Below are 20,305 nucleotides of genomic sequence, written 5' to 3' on the forward strand. Positions count from 1 at the left end.
CATACTTGCAGTCTCTGTAATACCATATTCAACTTAGAGTGTTGCACTAAGGGTTATGCTGTTTGTGTGCTTTCACTTTATATGTTTTGTACATTACACAACTATTGTAAAAATTACTAACACTCACCACCTAATCAGGACATTCTAGATAGAAACTGTACTACTGTATGGCTTTTGAATGATAATTGGTTAATTTCCAGCACATTCACATACTTTGTATTCCTATTATGCTGTATGATATTATTTAGCATCACAGAGACAAATATTTGCTTAGAATCTAGAAGGATGACTCTCCTGTGTTAACTATGCCTTTTTCAAATTGTTATTTTTATGCAGGAGTGGATTTCTTTGCTGAACAGTTGGAAAAATACCATAAAGAACATAATGATGCTCTTGCTATAACACAGAAGAGAAACATAGGATTATTGCTTATAGATGCTAAAAAACTAAAGGAAAAATTAATTCCATCACCAAAGAGGTGCTTAGAGGTAAGCTATCTCATCACTCTGTTTTTCCCTCAAAACCCATTTTCCTGTGTGATATAGTTACAATGAAACCTCAATTATACATACCCTGATTTAAAGTTTTTTCTCATTTTACACCATTTTTTGTGGTCCCACCAATGTATAATGCATAATATATTTTCCTGATTTCATATTTTCCTGGATTTTACACCATGTTTTGTAGTCTGCTGATGAAAATGGGCAGGGCTATGTGTAATGGGTAAAAGGCAGAACTATGTGACATTTTCCTAAGTTAATTTTTTTTACTCCTTATATGCATTTAGCCTAAGAATCCGTAATTAGTTTTCAAAGACAACAAATTTTTATGAAACAAAGGATTGCCTTGGTGCAAGTACAAGTTTACATTTTTAACCTGACAGACTTGCAAACTTTTTACACAGAAAGTTATGAATGAATTGTACTTTTTGAATATTAAAAATATTAAATATTATTCATTGTGCTGTGTGGATCCCTGGCATATTGGAATGGAATGTTTGGTGCCAAATGACACGTAACCAGTATACTGTACCACACTTTATATTATCATGTAGAGGGTTATTTATCAAAATTTTAAAAAACTAGAAAACTACTCCGACCAAATCCGCACAGACTTTCTCCCCCCAATTTATTATTACTTTTTAAATAATTTTTCTTGTGTGGAAAAAGCCACGATAAAATCGGAAAATATCAGAATCCAATTTTTTGGATTTTGTGCTCGAAAACCAACAATTTTTTTTGTTAACTCACCCAAAAGCTATGATTTTTTCAGAAACTCAGAAAATCTTCTTCAGACATCTGCTATCGACTTTAACGTGTTCTCGGCAGGTTTGAGTTGGAGTACTTTTTTCATCTGACTTTTAACTTTTTAACCCCATCAGACTCCCCAGAAAATGTAGGTTTATTCCCTTTAAAAGTGCGACCAGAAAAATTCAGAGCTTAATAAATAACCTCCTTAGTGTTCAGGCAGAAGTATACATTCTGCTGGCAAGAGTGTACATACAAGCAATAAAAATTGCAATCAGCTTTATATATTGTTTGTTTTTGTTTTTTTACATCTCTGTTTTAAAAAAAAGGTTTGATTTGTTGTAGGCAATAAACGACATGCTTCCTGTTCTTGCTAAGAAAAAAACAGATGCGGTTATAGCGGAGGCTCATGATGCCCAGTTCAAACTACAGTCTTTGCCTACTACAACTATAGATTACGTAAACTCTTTAATATTCTTGGATGAGATTCAAGAAAGGGTAAGTTAAGGAACAGAAATACCACTGATGTTTCATAGCATTTTAACCAAAGACCCAAAAATAAACAGCACTGACAATGAAGTACCAGCACAACAGCACCATAGAGTCTAAGGTTTTCAAAAACATTTAAAGATGTAATAATCAATAGCCACAGTTTCCTGGTATCAGTTTAATACTGCAGAATATTAATGCCTAGACCTTCAGGGTTATTGGCGGAACCTATTCCAAGCACCCTGGTCTCGGCTCAGCTTCACCAGTAGTGTGACCACCGTTGGGCTTCGGGAGGAGCCCTCAGCTTACTTGGGTGCCACCTGGACTTAACGAGAGGTGCAAGGCGAGATGTTCTGGCTGGCAGAGGGGCACGGCTGTTAGCAGAGTCTTTTGGGCCGAAGGTCACGGTACAAATGGAGCAGGCAAGAGAATCGTCAGACAGGCTGGGTCGAGGCAGGCAGATATCAAGAATCGTCAGGCAGGCAAGGGTCAAAACCGGGTAATCAAACAGATGGGATCAGGCAGAAAGAGTAGTCGAGATGCAGGCAAAGGTCAGAGTTCGGATAACAGATTAGTCACGAACAGGCAGGGATCAAAACCGGAAATCACAGATAAGGTTTTCAGGAACAAACAGCACAAAGCTTCAGGAACCACTAGAATCAAGATTCTACCACGGGCACTGGCTGGGGGTCAGAATGGGCCTTAAATACAATAAATTTTCGCGCCAAAAGTGCGCCAATGCGCGCTGGCGTAATCGCGCCAAAAGTGCGCCAATGCGCGCTGGCGTAATCACCTTTAAGAGGCGCACAGGCGCGCCGCACGCGCCCTAGAAATCAAGATGGGGCTGGATCCGGCGCCATAGAACCACGCGGTGGGTGTCCCCGCCGCACAGGTAATATTGTTACAGTATAGTTAGCAATTATAGCCATATTTTTCTCTCAAGAAACAAATGTTGAAATCAATATTAGGTACAATCTTCCTAAACCAGAACTTGCAAATTACAGCACTTGAACCATGAAAATGTATACTATAATATAAATGTATAATATCTATTTAATGAATGTATTCACTTGCTGTAAAAGTACATGGAATGTTTATATCCTACGAGTTAGTTGTAAGAAAGGTGCATTCTGTATTAATATTCTACTAGTATAGGTATATACTGTAAATTAAATGTGTAATCCTGCCTTTTTGCAGATTGAAGTCCTGGAAGAAGAATGCAATATTGTGTCACAAATGTACCAGTTTATTGACAAGTATAAAGTGCCAACACCACCAGAAGATTTTGCAGTATATGCTACTCTGAAGCCATCAATTACTGCTGTTCATAATGCAATTGACAAGTCTGTAGGCGAGAGAGATGGAAGCATAGAGAAGTTCTGTCATTCTTTAGACAAGGACATTGCAGAATTAAATAAAGAAGTAAAGGAAGTGAGACAAAAAGCACAGGTACTGCTGTTAAGTGGTTGTCTGGATACAATTCAAGAAATGTGGACTGTACAGGAAGCCACAGACCTGCAGTTCTATTTGGGTGCTAACTACTAAGCTTACTGCAGTATGTATAAAGAATAATGTTGCATTAGACAATGGCTAGGTTAAAAGAGTGATAAAGCCTCTTTATAAATTCTGATTGTGAAATTGGGTATCCTATAAAGCTTATTAAATGTAATTTCTGGAAGGCAGCCCACTGAAATTTTGTTGTAGACAAAAAAATCAATGGAAATTAGATTTATAAACTTGTTGTAGAACAACATTCTTAGCTCTGATTTGTGAAAAAATATTCCCCATATGGCTGCAAAGTCTAATTTAATCTCCTTATACATATGATTTTAACCACGTTGAATTCTGAAAAAGGTGTGAACTGTTGAGTTCCATCTGGAGTGTGTAGTTAATACCCAGAAAGAATTGTGGTCATCAGTACATGTTTTCTAATATCCAAATATCTTGTTCTAAGTTCATTTATTTACCCTTCCTTAAAGGGGGTTTTCACCTAAAATTAGCTTTTATTTTGATGTAGACAGTGATATTCTGAAATGATTTGCAACTGGCCTTCTTTTTTATTATGTGTGTTTTTTAAAATATTTAGCTTCTTGTTTAACTCTCCAGTTTCAAACCACCTATCTGGTTGCTAGGGTATATATTAGCCTTGGAGCCAGGCAGTAGATTGAATTAAAGACTGGAATATGAATAGGAAAGGGCCTGAATAGAAAGATAAGTAAATCTGTTAACTTAATTAACTTAACTTTTTACTTGTTAACTGGAAACATGGTAATACATGGACTGGTGAATGTATTATTTTTAATTTAGATGTTGTCACCAAGAGCAAAAGCTGGAAAATATATAGTCCCATTTCCTACTTGTTTTGCCTCATGCCCTCACATGCATCTAGTCAGAAACAGCTGAATCAGTGAAATTTATTAATCCATGTTTGTGTTCAAATTATACAAATGTCTGTCTGATTAAGACATACAACTTGTATGTGGCTGGCTATACCCAAAAGCATATTTGAAAGCTAGTAGTTTATTTCAGGTTTGTGCGCTGTTCTTTAGTATGTTTATCATTGCAGGACCCACAAATACTGGATTTTGCAGCAGATCAAGTTAAAGTCAAACAAATATTAGCAGACCTTCACATGATTCTAAATGAGTTACAGAAACGTGCATTTCAGTACAAAACTTACCAGAAGAATTTCAAGGTAAAATTTATTTAAAGGTTTCTTTTTTAATTTGACAAAGTTCCTTGTAAACAAAGGTTTGGCTTCATCTACTTTTATTCTGTCTTTTTTTATTAATACATTTGATATGAGATCAGTGTCGGACTGGAATTCCAGGGGCCCACCAGAAAACCTTAGACCCTGGGCCCACTTTCCAAACTATTATTCCTCCTCTCCTCACTCATCCTCTGTATTCTCCTAGTCTTTTATATTTTCTTAGTCTTTTCTTCCATTATTAAGCATTTTTTTCCATAAAGAAATAAGAAATGACCATGAAATTGGCCACATAGTTAGAAGCATAAGGGCCTACTGATACCTGGGCCCACCGGGAGTTTTCCTGGTATCCCTGTGGGCCAGTCCGACACTGTATGAGATAGGACACCTGATGACATCAGTATCAGAGAATCTAGTTTCAGGATTTATACTACTGGAAACCAATGACTATTTTATAGGTATGTCACTAAGGGAGTAAAGAGCTTTCTTATTGACTTCCAAAAATGTTTTATGCAGTGCCTTGATTTGTACTGTTGTCCTCTTAAAATTATGGGTGGATGTGTGAGGATCTTGTGCTGCCTTTAATTAATACACTGATTACCCACACATATATGATTTAATCGGCAAGTTCAGGGATGTGAACTGGCTCAATCTAGTCCTGGGGTCCTTAAAGGAATAGTTCAGTGTGAAAATAAAAACTGTGTAAATAAATAGGCTGTGCAAAATAAAAAATGTTTCTAATATAGTTAGTTAGCCAAAAATGTAATGTATAAAGGCTGGAGTGACTGGATGTATAACTTGTCAGTCAGAATCCAACTTCCTGCTTTTCAGCTCTCTTGGTTTACACTGACTGGTTACCCTGGCTACCAGGCAATAACCAATCGGAGACTTGAGGGGGGGCCACATGGGTCATTTCTGTTGCTTTTGAATCTGAGCTGAATGCTGGGGATCAATTGCAAACTCACTGAACAGAAATGTACCATGTGGCCCCCCTTCAAGTCGCTGACTAACTCAGAGTTATAGAGCTGAAAAGCAGGAAGTTGGATTTTGGCTGTTTTATTAGACATCTGTTCGCTCCAGCCTTTATACATTACATTTTTGGCTAACTAACTATATTAGAAACATTTTTTATTTTGCACAGTCTATTTATTTACACAGTTTTTATTTTCACACTGAACTATTCCTTTAACATTTTTCTACCCATGATCCACATTTAAATAAAAAGTTGAGGAGCAATGCAAGCATGACAAAAGTTCCTAGGGTGTCCAATAAGGGCAATAATTGGTTGTTTGGTAGATTCTGTGTGGACTGAGTCAGTGGTTGGGGATCACTGATCTAGACACACAGACATGCTAAATGTAATTAATTTTGATGGATGGTTTTGTATTCATTAAATAGAAACTAATCTTGTATCTTTGCATGAATACATTCTTTTCCTTCACACTTGAAGGTGGAAGTAACAAAGTATGAGGCTCTGGAAGAGGTGTGTGCCGAGGTCAAACTCAAGCAGCTTCTATGGGATTCATTAGCCGAGTGGGATGTGCTTCAAACAGAGTGGATGCAGGTACAACATTTAGCTAAATATCTAACTGCCTTTTAATGATCTGTAATGTGCTAACTATTTCATTTATTATGTATTTTTGCTTTATCCTACAGTCCAAATTTGAAGCTCTGGATCCAGAGCAGGTGAATTCTTTAGTCCTAAAATATGCCAAATTTCTAACTCAACTAGAAAAAGGACTACCACCCAATAATGTAGTGCCACTGCTGAAGGAGAAAGTGGAAAGCATGAAAGAAAAGGTATGTTTAATTTTAAGGTGTATAAATAGCTTTGATTTACTAATTTAATCACTATTGTTTATTTTGAATAAAAGCCAGGTACATAGGTAGGGATTCATTTGAGCAACCAAAGACAATTAACCAATTTTCCTGGTATTTTTGCATATTCTATAGTTTTAGTATACACAGAGCTTCCTGTAAATATGGGTGAATTTAACTCTTAGTCTTGTTGAACCTTTGAATCCTTAAAATAATTTGCAGTTGTGCTTGTGAATTGCATTCCTGGTTTCACTACAAGCTGCTGTTGTATAAACAATATTTTACATACATAATTGAAGTTGTATACTTCTTTTTGGATTGCCACTTAAAATATGCAGGTTTATCCTTTAAACATGCATCTTCTTGCAGTATTGCACTGTATTATCTGATAAAAGTTTGATCAACTTTTTTGATAAAGATGTAAAACAAGTTACAGTAGTAGCTGTTCAATGAAAGCTGCAACTTTACACGTAATTTATTAAATATGAATGATTTCTTGTGTATTTTCACATGTGCACATTCCACTGTGGAAAAATATTGCCAGATGTTTTCCCCATATGTGACAATAGCCATCTAAGGAGCACATATACACATTCCACTGTAGAAAATTGTCACCAGATGTGTCCTCATATGTGACAAGAGCATCTAAGGAGCAAAGTTGGCTGCCGGATGAGACTTTAATATAATTTTTATAACTTCTTATTGAGAGTTCACACTTGTTATGTCATTAGAGTGACCTCAGGTTGCTGTTCTTTTGATATTCTGTTGTTTTAAAAGAAATGTACAATATTAATCATTCCCCTGCTCAGAATCACTTTTTTATTTAATGTATTATGTACAAAAAGGAAAACACAATAAAGCATACATTAATTCCACATCAATGTGAAGCAAAGACCTGTGTGCCTATAAATCTGTTCACTTGCCTTATACAGTCCTCTGCAGTCTGATTCTACTAAACAGATATTGCTGTTAAAAGGGATCCAGTTAGAAAAAACTTTCTTCAGTCTCATCTACTATGTAACTATATACTGAAAGAGGGAACATGTAATAAAGTTCCTATTAGCCTGTGATTTCCCACATAGTCATAAGGGACATAACTGACATGATTTTCAAAATTAAAGCTCAGCTGTTCTCATTTTCTTTACTCAAAAATTCTCTTTTCCAGGTGCCTGTTATAACAGATTTGAGAAATCCATGTCTGAAACCAAGGCATTGGTCTGCTTTAGAACAGACTATAAATGCAGCTTTGATAGACACTGAGCATCCACTCTCTCTGCAAAAGTTAATAGAGATCCATGCATTGGATTATGCCCCGGCTATTCAAGAAATATCTGGGCAAGCTTCTGGAGAGGCATCCCTAGAAACAATACTTAAAAAGGTACTGCTCATTTTTTATGTAAAACATAGTAGTCCATTGCAAATGTTAATTTGCTTTTTTAATGACATTTTTAATATTGAGTGTAAGGGGCCGATTTACTAAACCACAATTTTTTTGGCTCTGAATTTTGTCGCCAAAGCCCCAAAAAGGTTTGCAGAAATAAAAACAACTTTTCTGGGATTATTATGAGACAAAACTTCAACAATTCTGAATCCAAAAATAATCCAGCTAAAACTAATTGAAATCATGTAGAAGTCAGCATCAGATGTCCTTTTTAAAAAATCGTTCTTTGCTTCATGGTTTTTGAGTTTTTTGGGTGTTTTGACTGTGTTTGTGTGACAATATGAAAAACTCATGGTTATTGTGAAACAAGTAGAAAAAGTCACAGTTATCACAACTTTTTCCCATTCATGCTTTTTCAGGCACTAAACAGTATTGTATGTGTAAGACAATAGATATAACATGACCTTAATGAATGAGAACCTTCACAGACATATTGTAACTTATTTTGGGGAGAAAACCCTCACACTTTTACAAGAATATTAGAAAACTGCAATAAAATTGGCTGTAGAAACCACCCGCCTGCTTCTTCTGCTGTTCCCAACCGCATACCAATGAAAAATGAGTAGGCAGTCTTGTTTGCAGAACGTCACCGTCACTCCCACCGTTGCTTGACTGCCTACTCATTTTTCATTGGTAGACGGGCAGGTACAGCAGAAGAGGCAGGAGGGTCAAACAGCAGAGATGGCCACGGGCCAAGAAGGTTTTAGCAATTAGAAAAAGCTTTATATCCTTTCCCCAAGGGCAAAGGGGGATTTTAATTTTTGACAATACATCCCCTTTATCTCTGTGACCTACAATGTGGATAAATACATAATCAACATCCTAGCCCCTTTGGATGGAAATGCAGAGCATTACATACAGAACTCCCAGGATTTTATATTTCATATTCTTGTTGGCCATCCACGGAGAAAGAGAAGCAATTGGACATTGCTGCTTTCCCCAGGGAGACATGAAACACACTAGGAATTCGCATCTCAGGGGGAAGCTGAAGTCTAATGGCCACAGGATTGACAATCTCCACGATGGAGAATGGACAAATAAATTTTGGACCCAACTTGGGTGAGGGCACTTTTAAGTGAATGTTCCTAGTGGATAACCATGCCTTGTCACCAACCTTGTATGGAGGAGAGGACCTGCGTCTCCGATCAGCAAACGTCTTGTGCACAAGAGCTCTCTTTTCCAAACTTGATTTGGTTGCAGCCCAAATAGCAGACATATGGGCTGCATGATCGTCTGCAGCAAGGACATCAGATAAAACAAAGTCTTGTGGGAAGGCTTGAGGATGTTGATCATACACCGTCATAAATGGAGACCTTCCAGTGGAGGTGTGGCATGCATTATTATGAGCGAATTCCGCCCACGGGAAAATAGTGGACCAGTCATCCTGACAGAGGGAAACATGATTCCTCAAGAATTGTTCCAAAGCTTGATTTACATGCCCCGCTGCCCCATTGGTTTGGGGATGATAGGCAGAGGAGAACTGAAGAGTAATACCCAAGTCTTTACATAAGGAACACCAAAACTTAGATGTAAATTGAGATCCCCTGTCAGGGACTATCTCAGCTGGGAAGCCATGCAACCGGAAAATAAACTGGATGAAGAGCTGGGATAGTTTTTGCAATGGTATGAAATGCGCCATCTTGCTGAAGCGGTCAATAACTACGCAGATCACAGTGTTCCCTCTTGAGGGTGGAAGTTCTACAATGAAGTCCATTGCTAAATGAGTCCATGGACGAGATGGGATGGGTAAAGGCTATGTATGGCTAGCCTTGAAAGTGGCACAAATAGTACAGGCAGCAGCAAAGTCTTTGACATCTTTACAGATAGTCGGCCACCAGACTAGGCGTCGTAACAGCTCAAGAGTCTTTTCAGGACCAGGATGTCCAGCTTGCTTGGAACAATGAGTCTGTTGTAGGACGGGCAGGCGAAGCTCAGGGGGTACAAACGCTATCCCAATGGGGTATCCGTAGGAGCGGAAGACTGACCAGCCAAGATTTGTTCAGCAAATTGAGGGAACAGAGATGCAATGATTTTGGCAGGAGGAATAATTAGTTCTTGCCTTTCAGGAAAATGATCCACCGGAGTGAAACTTCGGGATAGAGCATCAGCTTTCCGATTCTTGGAGCCAGGGCGGTAGGTCAAAAGGAAGTTAAAGCGAGAAAAGAAGAAGGTCCACCTTGCCTGTCAGGGATTCAACCTCTTGAGAGTTTATATGAAGTTTTTATGGTCAGTATAGATAGTGACCGGGATCAAGATCCTTCAAGAAGGTGACGCCACTCCTGGAGAGCAAGCTTGACTGCCAAGAGTTCACGATTCCCAACATCATAATTCTGCTCTGCAGGACAGAATTTTTTTGAGAAGTAAGCACAAGGATGTAATTTCCCATCAGCAGGATGGCTTTGAGACAAGATAGCGCCGGCTCCAACCTTGGATGCGTCCACCTCAATGGAGAAGGGTAACCCAGGATCAGGATGTTGAAGGACAGAGGTGGAGGTGAAAGCATCCTTCAGAGATTGGAATGCTTCAACAGCTGAAGGGGGCCATGTGCCAGGTTTACCCCCTTTTTGGATGAGAGAAAGGATGGGAGCAATGTGGGAGGAAAACCCCTTGAACTGTCGGTAGTAGTTTGCAAATCCGATAAATCTTTGTATTGCCTTGGTGCTCAAAGGAAGGGGCCACTCCTGGATCGTGACACTTTAGCTGAATTCATCTCGAAATCCTCTGGGGAGATGATATAGCCGAGGAAAGCGATCTTGGCCACTTCAAAGGCACATTTCTCAATCTTGGCAAAGAGGGAGTTCTTCCTCAAACTAGAGAGTACCTTCTTCACTTGGGAGCGATGACTCTCCAAGTCCTTGGAGAAGATTAAGATGTCATCGAGGTACACAACCACAAATCTCCATAAAAGATCCAGGGAGATGTAGTTCACAAATTCTTAGAAGACGGCGGGGGCATTACAGAGGCCAAAGGACATCACGAGGTATTTGTAGTGCCCATCACGAGTGTTGAATGCTGTCTTCCATTCATCCCCTTTACGAATGCGGATCAGGTTGTATGCCCTGCATAGATCCAACTTAGTGAAGATCTTAGCCCCTTTCAGTTGATCAAATAGTTCAGTGATCAGAGGCAAAGGGTAACGATTCTTCTCTGTAATCTTGTTAAGTCCGCAGTAATCTATGCAAGGGTGCAGACCTCCGTCCTTCTTCTCCACAAAGAAGAAACCAGCTCCCGCCGGAGAGGTAGAAGGACGAATAAATTGTCGCTGGAGATTCTCCTGGATACATTCTTTCATAGCGAAGGTTTCCGCAGGAGAGAGGGGATAAGTGCGACCCCTAGGGGGCATGGTCCCAGGAAGGAGATCGACTGGGCAGTCGTAGTGACGATGAGGAGGGAGGAATTCTGCAGACTTTTTACAGAAGACATCGGAGAATTCCTTATAGAAGGATGGCAGGGCTTTCAGATCTGACGAAGAGATAGACACCCAATGAAGGGGATTAGCGGGAATGCAATGTTCTTGACAGAAAGTACTCCAACGAGAGAACTGCCCAGAAGACCAATCAATGGTGGGGTTATGTAGGTGAAGACAGGGTAAACCCAAGACGACTGGAACAGAAGGGCAGGAAATAATCAGGAACAACAACTTTTCTTTATGTAAAGTCCCAACCTGCACAGGCAATTCCCCGTCATGGAAATTATCTCGGATGATAGTGGCCTGTCGTCAATTGCCGTAACCCGTAGGGGAGTAGTCAAAGGATACAGGGGAACATCCATATATTTGGAGAGCGTCCATGTAATTCCGAACAGCCCCTGAATCGATGAAGGCAGAGCCAACGATAGTCTTAGTAGGCAGACCAATCTGTAAAGGCAGAAGAAACCTGTGAGAGTTCTCTTGAGATTTAGGAGTAATGCCCCCTACATGTGTTACCCCGGATTTACCTTGGGGAATTGAACCCTTAGGCTTCACAAGACAGGAATTGGTAAAATGAGATTGACCACAGACATAGGCCCATCATGCGTCTTCAAAGTTTTTCTTGCTCAGAGAGACAGGCCCTTCCAACTTTCATTGGCTCCGGAGGAGGAGTAGTGGAAGGCTGCTGGGACCGTGCAGGCAACACAGGTCTTTGAAAGCGTGGAGCCAGTGTAGGTTGAAATCTTTTATTGTGCTCCTTGTCAACTTGGTGCTCTTTAAGACGAGTGTCCACTTTAATGGTGAGAGCAATCAAATCCTCCAGCATGTCAGGAAGTTCCCTGGAGACTAGGTCACCCTTAAGTCGAGTCGACACACCTTGGTAGAAAACAGCCTTGTATGCCTCATCATTCCAAGAGGTCTCTGCCATTAAAGTTCTAAAGTCAGTGGCATACTCACTGGCACTGCGGTTTCCCTGCCAGAGTTGCAGGAGCCGAGAAGAGGCATTAGCGACCAACACGGGGCATCAAACACAGTTCGGAAGGCCTGGAGGAATGCTTTGACATCAAAGGTCAATGGAGAATTTTTCTCCCAGAGAGATGTTGCCCACTCGAGCGGTTTGCCTTCCAGATGAGACATCACATACCCCACCTTGGCATGTTCACCTCTGCAGGCATGAGGATCCCCATTACAGCGAGGTGGAGGAGGGATATGTGGCTCACCAGCCGATGAGACTGCAGTGGGAGGAACAGCGGCTGGAGGCATACGGGAAAGGAGAATATCGAGTACCTGCCAATGCGGAACTGCTGAGCTTCATAATCTTCCATGCGGGACGCCAATCCCCATAGTGCTCGTCCGTCATCAGGCGTAACTTCCTCAGTGGAGTCCATGGCCCAATTATAATGTCAGGGGGCCTATCGGCTCCCAGCGGGAGCAGTAAGGACCGAGGAGGAAGCCCAACAAGGGTTAAAGTCCGAGTATGCAGTACAAATAGGAATCAGGCACAATTGTTAGTAAAAGTCCAGGCAAGAGTTCAAACAGGCAGGCAGATAAGGATCAGAGTCAGGATCACAGCAGGAATCAAAACCAGGAATCAGACAGGCAATAATACACCCAGGTACTCACAGGATTGAAGACCTATAATTGGCCAGGGTTTCAGCGTCCAGGGCACCCTTTTATTACAAAATCCTGGCAGCAGCAATGACATCATCATGCAGCGACGCCACACCCATATGTTCCGCATGGGCGCCGCCATCTTGGATTTTCATTGCGACTGCCGGGAAGGTAAGCAGCGCCGTCGGGTGCTTTCAGCAGTCCTGACAGACATGTAGTAATTATCTGTATTAAGTTCTAATTATCCTTATATTGTGACATTTCTATTCTGTATAAACAGTACATTGTGACTTGGTCTATAAGCTCAGTATCAGACAGCATCACAGAGCATGTGAAGTTAATCAGCAGAAAAGAAGATGGGGAGCTTCTAGGGCATTTTTGGAGACTTTTTTTTTGGAGGTTTTTACTGCTAAAGCGCTGAGGTTGACTTGAGTTGGTATAAAAACCCAAAACATACTTTACAACATTTCTAGCCTACTTCTTTAGTTAGGCTTTAGCTCTTCTTTAATGTAATAAAATCTGCAAAGAGAACACATTTGTGAATGAAAATTTGCATGTCACAATGTAATATTCTTGCTTTATTTATGCTTTTATTGCATTGTGAACCTTAATTGCACATTGTGAACCTTTAACACCTGAATGAAGGTGGCATAAAATTTTGGAGCAAATGTAACAACTATTTCATTAAGAACTTTTATTACATACACTGCACAAACTATCACAATCGTTATCCTACTGTTGTGTCACATTGCAAACGGATTGTGAATGATTTTTGTGTTAGTGACCAATATTACATTCCCCCAATAGAGTTTTTTATTTTCAGCAGACCCACATTTATTTAGTGAATCCACTTCTCATGCCAAAGTTTGGTGTAGAACCAATTATGCACATAATTTTAATAACTGTTTTCTGTTGTTTGAATAAACTTTAAGGTCAAAGGAACCATAAGGGCCTATTTTTGGATCCTGACATAATTGTAAAAGGTTTTGTGTAACAGGGATGAGTTTAATGTGTTACTTCCTTTCCATTGTGTTTCTGTAGTGTTGATAATATACACAATATATACATTTTTTTCGATAGGTTGAAGATTCATGGAAAGCCACTGAGTTCACTACTATACTTCACAGGGATTCTAAAGATGTGTTCATACTTGGTGGAACAGATGATATTCAGGTAAAAATTTCTTAGGCTCTGGGGAAAGAGCTGAATATATTTCTTTTTCCCAAGAATACAGCAGTTTATCTTAAAAAATGATAAATTAGCAATGCAGCTTTTTGTAACCTTGGTAGGGCTTTTGCTATAAGAACAGCAGAAGTACACTCATTTTATGTAGATGTTGATCCTGTATATTTCATAAAGTCATTTTAGGGAACAAATGGATGATGGGGTTTCTACTGGGTTTATTACTTTTGAAGGTATTGCATGTGATTATTCATATCGATGTCCATCTAGTACCGAGCTGGTTGTTTACCCACTATTCAAAATGCAGTAGGGGTGCCCAGTGAGCAGGGAGTACACACACATGAAGTAACACAATAGAAAGAATGCCAGTTATGATAGAGTGCAAAAATATTATTTTAAAAACCCACACAGACACAACTGGGTGCTGATTTTCTTTTAGATGTGCTAAATGTAAAAGTTATACTTACCAAAAACAATCAGATTGTTGCATCTATATACAGACCTCTAGTAGACTTATTGCCAAATGGTTGCAACTGGTAACTGTGCATTTTAGCTCCTTTTTTAGCAATTTGCCTACTATGTGTTTTCTGTGAGAAAAATGGAATGATGTTAGACCACCAGAAAAGCTGAAAGGACATGCATGTTGAGACTGTGGCAGGCTCATTGTGTACCAGTCATAAAAATAGTTTGATATAAAATACAATTTGGTTGATTAGAGCGATTGACTCTGGCAGCAAAGCAACAATTGCACTGTGTTGCTACAATGTTATTGTTACTAATTATACTATACTATCCATGACCTATTTTTCATAGTCCCATCTCTCATTCAAATCATTACCTGGTTTCTAGGGTAAATTGGACTGTTGCTTAAATCCCAAATTGGAACTGCTAAACAAAAAATAATTAATTAAAAAAATAAAAATGAAAAAGGAAGACAATTTGCAAACTGTTTAAGCGTGAACTACGCTTTGAAGAATTGTACACAACAAATCACCAGGGCAAATTTGTCTTAATACATTTTACAGAGTGGTAACAATACTGTCTGCTTGGCAAAACTTTCCCAACCATTTAGTTTTTAAGTAACATTTTACTTGCCACCTTGATCATCTGATAATCTCTATAAACAAGAAATCTGACCTTTTATCCCTTTCAGGTTCTTCTAGATGACAGCATCATCAATATATCAACTATTGCATCATCTCGTTATGTTGGACCCATCAAACCTCGCATTGATGAGTGGCAGAGACAATTGGCCTTGTTTAATGAAACTTTAGTATGTACTCTAATTACCGTACTTAACTGAAGTGATACCTGTATAAACACACAGCCACACTTACAATCACTAAAATATAGGTCTCTATACCTTGTGCATAATATCAGATAAAATATCGGTGAAAATGACAGTGTCTGACTTTAAAAATGTACAGTTTTTATTCACATTGCATATTATTATTTTTGTCACTTATTTATAAAGCACCAAAATATTTTGCAGCAGTGTAATGCATATTTTATAATGGATCGGTCTACCACATATGAAATGCTGTATGATACGTCCCAGTCACTATGAACCCCAACTATGGTTGTTTAAAGTGTTGTATAGAGGGAACCATTACTGATGGGCGATTAAAGTTACACTACACCAGAATAACTTTGTACTATTTACAGGATGAGTGGCTAACTTGTCAAAGAAACTGGCTGTATTTAGAAAGCATCTTTAGTGCACCTGATATTCAGAGGCAGCTGCCAGCAGAAGCCAAGATGTTTTTACAAGTTGACAAATCCTGGAAGGAGATTATGAGGAAAGTAAACCGTTTACCCAATGCATTTCGAGCAGCTACTCAGCCTGGTATGTTTTCAAACTTTGTTTTTACAGTAAAGATCAATTTCATGCAACCATTAACTTTTGGCTTTGAAAATGTTAAAGTGCCAAATTCAAGGTAACAAAATGAAGGTCATTAGCACTAAACTTGTTTGTACAAACCAACTGTTAAGGCCTTGTGCATCTTGCATTTTACTACTTGCATGCTGAAGAAAATGGATTGGCATTTTCTCTCCAGAGTAGATATACCATAGAAGAAAATGCATTGTCTGACATTGCCCTACAGTGTTCAGTGACATTCTTTATAATGCTTCCTACTTTGTGGCAACCATTTGAAGAATTTCCTGTTTCAGTAATAGTGCCCCTGTGCATAAAGCACGGTAAAAACAATGTTGGCAATGGATTTTACTGGATTCCTTGGATTTATATACTGTGTACAGGCTACTGTGTTGATAATTAATCTTATCACCTACAACTACATGTGATGTAAATATTAATTAATATAATGTTTCTTTTATGGACAGGTCTTTTAGAATCTTTCCAGAATAATAATGCACTGCTTGATCAGATTCAGAAATGCCTTGAGGCTTATTTGGAATCCAAGAGAGCTGTCTTTCCAAGGTGTGATTAGATTGTCTTTATAATTTTATATATTTATGTTTGCAACTACAATTTAGGCATGCTAATACAATGGCAGAAGGTGTTACAAGAAAGTGTGAAATGTTCCTCCAAAATTTCTTTCCAAGCTATGTGTCCTAATGTGAATCTGACAAAAAAAGAAGAGTGCCAGCATGCAGCTGTCATAATTGGAGAAATATGGGTTTGTTGCAACACTATATTTATGACACAAGGTGCAGAAATAAGGGATAACTTACTTATCTACAGGGTGCAAGTGCAAAAGCACAAAGGGGTGCAGAATTTACACAGTGCCCAGTAGTGCTTGTTTACACAGCACTTGCATCCTGGGCATTGCTGCAATCCTCCCATATCCAAATCAGGCATGTACTTAAAGGACTACTGTCATGGGAAAAAAATCAAAATGAATCAGTTAATAGTGCTGCTCCAGCAGAATTCTGCACTGAAATGCATTTCTCAAAGGAGCAAACAGATTTTTTTATATTCAATTTTGAAATCTGACATGGGGCTAGACAATTGTCGATTTCCCAGCTGCCCCAAGTCATGTGACTTGTACTCTGATAAACTTCAATTACTCTTTACTGCTGTACTGCAAGTTAGAGTGATATCACCCCCTCCCTTTTTCCCCCCAGCAACCAAACAAAAGAACAATGGGAAGGTAACCAGATAGCAGCTCCCTAACACAAGATAACAGCTGCCTGGTAGATCTAAGAACAGCACTCAATAGTAAAAACCCATGTCCTACTGAGACACATTCAGTTACATTGAGAAGGAAAAACAGCAGCCTGCCAGAAAGCATTTCTCTCCTACAGTGCAGGCACAAGTCACATGATTGGGGGCATTCACATCAGTTTCTGAGTCAGCGAAGCCTACAGTTTAATTTACCTACCACAGACAAACACACTAGTGTAATTATTTCATCAGAAGCCAATTAGCCTGTAGGTATGTTTTTGAAATGTGGCATGAAACCCCCACAACCACAGGGAGAACATATAAATACATATTTATCACCTAAATCAAACTCAATGCAAGAGCATATATTTTCAGAGATCTAAAGTTTTTTTTATTGTTAATATGGATTTTATCTTATATTATTTTTTGCACAGATTTTACTTTCTATCAAATGATGAGCTTCTAGAAATTTTGGCCCAGACACGAAATCCACAGGCTGTTCAGCCCCATCTAAGAAAATGCTTTGACTCAATTGCAAAACTTGAGTTTGCAGTTTCACCAGGGGAAGGCGATCAGGAATTAGTGTTCACAAATGACATCCTTGCAATGCTGTCTCCTGAAGGCGAAAAGGTATTTCAACCCTGTAGGCTGCCTAAATGTACAAATAACAAATTAAACCACAGGACTGTTGCTTCAGTAATGTACAAATAAACAACAGATGCCACTAAGCAATCAATCTTACTGATTGATTGTTCTACTTGCTAAATGGTCAGGTTGCTGAGTGCAAATGCAGGCCTGTAGATCAGTCAGCCAAATCCAAAAATGTACCCATGGAGTTATGGGTCTTTCAGTCAAATCTTTTCTTGGAGGAAATATTATTTAAGATTGTCAGCGAGGACTAAACTGTATAAGAAAATGCATCTCTAGTGTTGTCAGGTTAACAGTTTGGAAAGACCATTGTGAACGTTAGTGACCAAGTCCTCAGACCTTAATGACTTCCTTGAAAAGTTGTTGAACAAATGGCTTTTGCAAACATGTGTAGTGTATGGAATACGTTTTCACAGTCGCAAAGCAGGTTTTGCACTAAAATATTAAACAAAACTCCAGAGCAGGTGTTAACACAAATCCTATATAATAAAGTTGAAGTGTCTCGGCGTCCAGTCCCTGTGTCCAGCGATTGCGCTACTGCGCATGTGCCCTACGGACTGCTCTGGCGAAGTGCGCTACTGCGCATGTGCCCCACAGACCGTCTCTGGCTACATATGTTCTAGCGCCCGTTAATTTAACGGGCTTAATGTCTAGTCTTTTATAATAAGCAATGTAATGTTCACCAGCGAAAGATTTTACATTGTGAGAAGCACTAAACATTTGCAAAAACGAGATTTTAAACCTGGCTTTAATTCCTCTTTCATTTTTTTATGTAAATCACTAAGCCAACGCTTATGGTAGTGTTATAAAATATAACCCTACCACAAAAAACTTTTTCTTCATTTGACCCTTTACCCCAGCAGATCTAACAGTCACATCAATTGCGCATGTTACTGAGTTTAAAATTGACTGGATTGTCCTTTCTTGCAGTACCAATACATTTCTAAAAACTAAAATGATGCTTGAATGGAATCTATATTTCTTAAACATGATTTTACTAGGTGAATCTGGGCAAAGGACTTAAGGCAAGAGGTAATGTAGAAGACTGGCTTGGTAAAGTAGAAGAAGCAATGTTTGCATCCCTCAGACGGCTAAGCAAGGCTGCTATTGCTGATTACCAGAATAAAACCAGAGTAGATTGGGTAGTTGCTGGACATCCGTCTCAGGTAAATCATTTTTTGATCTACATTATCTGCTCTATTTATGTATAGAGAATTCTTACAAGCTAAGTAATTATATATATTCTTTTAGGCCAATTTCCTGTATTTCATTAAAATACTGTTCATGCACATACAAACTGCACATTCCCTGGCCCACAGTTACAATTAAACAGGGACAGAACTAGGGGTAGGCAGAAGAGGCACATGCCTAGAGTCAAAGCTTGGGGGTCGCCAGGCAAGTACCTTCCCTGCTGCCTACTCCTTATCTATCTGAACGAGTCCTGTGCTACAATTGCAAAGTGCATGAATTTGCGTCTGATTGCGTTCAATGCACATGTGCTCTTCACATGCTCACGAATGCATATGCGTTGGGGTGGGGGTGACCAGGCCGGCTGGGTTGCCTGGGGTGCCTGGCCGACCTGGCCCTGCAATTAAATTTAAGACAGACAGTACATATAAGTAAAACATTTACAAAAGTTTTTGTTCGGCTTGCTTTTAAGTTGTTAAGTTTGTTTCTGTAGGTTGTATTGACAATATCGCAGCTTATGTGGTGCAGAGATCTCAGTCATTGCCTTGAAGGGGAGAGCGAAGACAATCTGAATTCTTTGGCAGAATTTGAAAAAGTTAATTTTGAGGTATATTTTATTAATATTCTGTGTTAGTAAGGATTATTTTAAAATAAAACATTTTTTTAAGTTGGTGGAAATGACTTATATGTAATTATATATGTAATATTATAAGCAACATAATTGTACTATTGTATCTGAGCTGCTGTTTGTGGCTATCAAAAGTTTTGTAGGGTTATGTAATTAACGTAGCTGACTGTGTTTTTCACAAAGTAAATGACCCCTATAGTGTCCTTTACTATGGGCCATAACTCTTATCCTAAAACTTTAAAACATGTCTACTCAAACATAACAAGAAATTTGTAAATTTTCCTTTCATCAACAGAGACTAAATGCTTTAGCTGGACTGGTCCGAGGCCATCTTCCAACACTGCACAGAAATATCATCACGGCTCTTATCACAATAGATGTGCATGCAAGGGATATTGTTAGTGATCTTGTGAAAGACAAGGTAATGTTACAGTATACATAAATATTTTGTTTATTAAAAAACACAATTCTGGATCCTTGTTAAGCTGGCCATATGAGTTAGTAGCTTATTGGCTATATATGCAGTGGGAATTATGGCCTCACTGACTGAGCTGATTGGGACTTGGTCAGATGTCACTTTGTAAAGACTGGAAAATCCTATTTGGTGATGGCTGTATTGGACCACAGATGCATTCACAGGACCCCCCTTGTGATCTAAGGGCATTTTCTGGTTGAGTTAACACCTGTTGAAATCATTGGCAGTCAGTGAATTAAAGTCAGTGGCAGATGGTCCCTTTAACGAGATGTTTTTTACATTCAGGATTTCGGGCTGTTTGTGCTGGTATTTTTTCGATAATCCGTTGAATTTGA

The 20,305-nt window shown here is 39.0% G+C and overlaps 1 protein-coding gene across 1 annotated transcript in view; it reads left to right on the forward strand.

Annotated features, from left to right (window-relative positions):
• The window catches only part of LOC108706776 (dynein heavy chain 6, axonemal), a 149,341-nt gene that overhangs the window by 26,042 nt on the left and 102,994 nt on the right, over positions 1-20,305 (forward strand). The window contains exons 13-27 of the mRNA XM_018243466.2: positions 337-488; positions 1,593-1,745; positions 2,934-3,185; positions 4,303-4,431; positions 5,894-6,007; positions 6,100-6,243; positions 7,427-7,639; positions 13,803-13,895; positions 15,058-15,177; positions 15,570-15,750; positions 16,248-16,344; positions 17,466-17,661; positions 18,681-18,845; positions 19,361-19,474; positions 19,791-19,916. Coding sequence (XP_018098955.1) covers positions 337-488; positions 1,593-1,745; positions 2,934-3,185; positions 4,303-4,431; positions 5,894-6,007; positions 6,100-6,243; positions 7,427-7,639; positions 13,803-13,895; positions 15,058-15,177; positions 15,570-15,750; positions 16,248-16,344; positions 17,466-17,661; positions 18,681-18,845; positions 19,361-19,474; positions 19,791-19,916 — 2,249 coding nt within the window. The remainder of the gene's footprint in view (positions 1-336; positions 489-1,592; positions 1,746-2,933; positions 3,186-4,302; positions 4,432-5,893; positions 6,008-6,099; positions 6,244-7,426; positions 7,640-13,802; positions 13,896-15,057; positions 15,178-15,569; positions 15,751-16,247; positions 16,345-17,465; positions 17,662-18,680; positions 18,846-19,360; positions 19,475-19,790; positions 19,917-20,305) is intronic.

The sequence above is a fragment of the Xenopus laevis genome, chromosome 1S, assembly GCF_017654675.1.
Source record: "Xenopus laevis strain J_2021 chromosome 1S, Xenopus_laevis_v10.1, whole genome shotgun sequence".
In the NCBI taxonomy this organism is placed as follows: Eukaryota; Metazoa; Chordata; class Amphibia; order Anura; family Pipidae; genus Xenopus; species Xenopus laevis.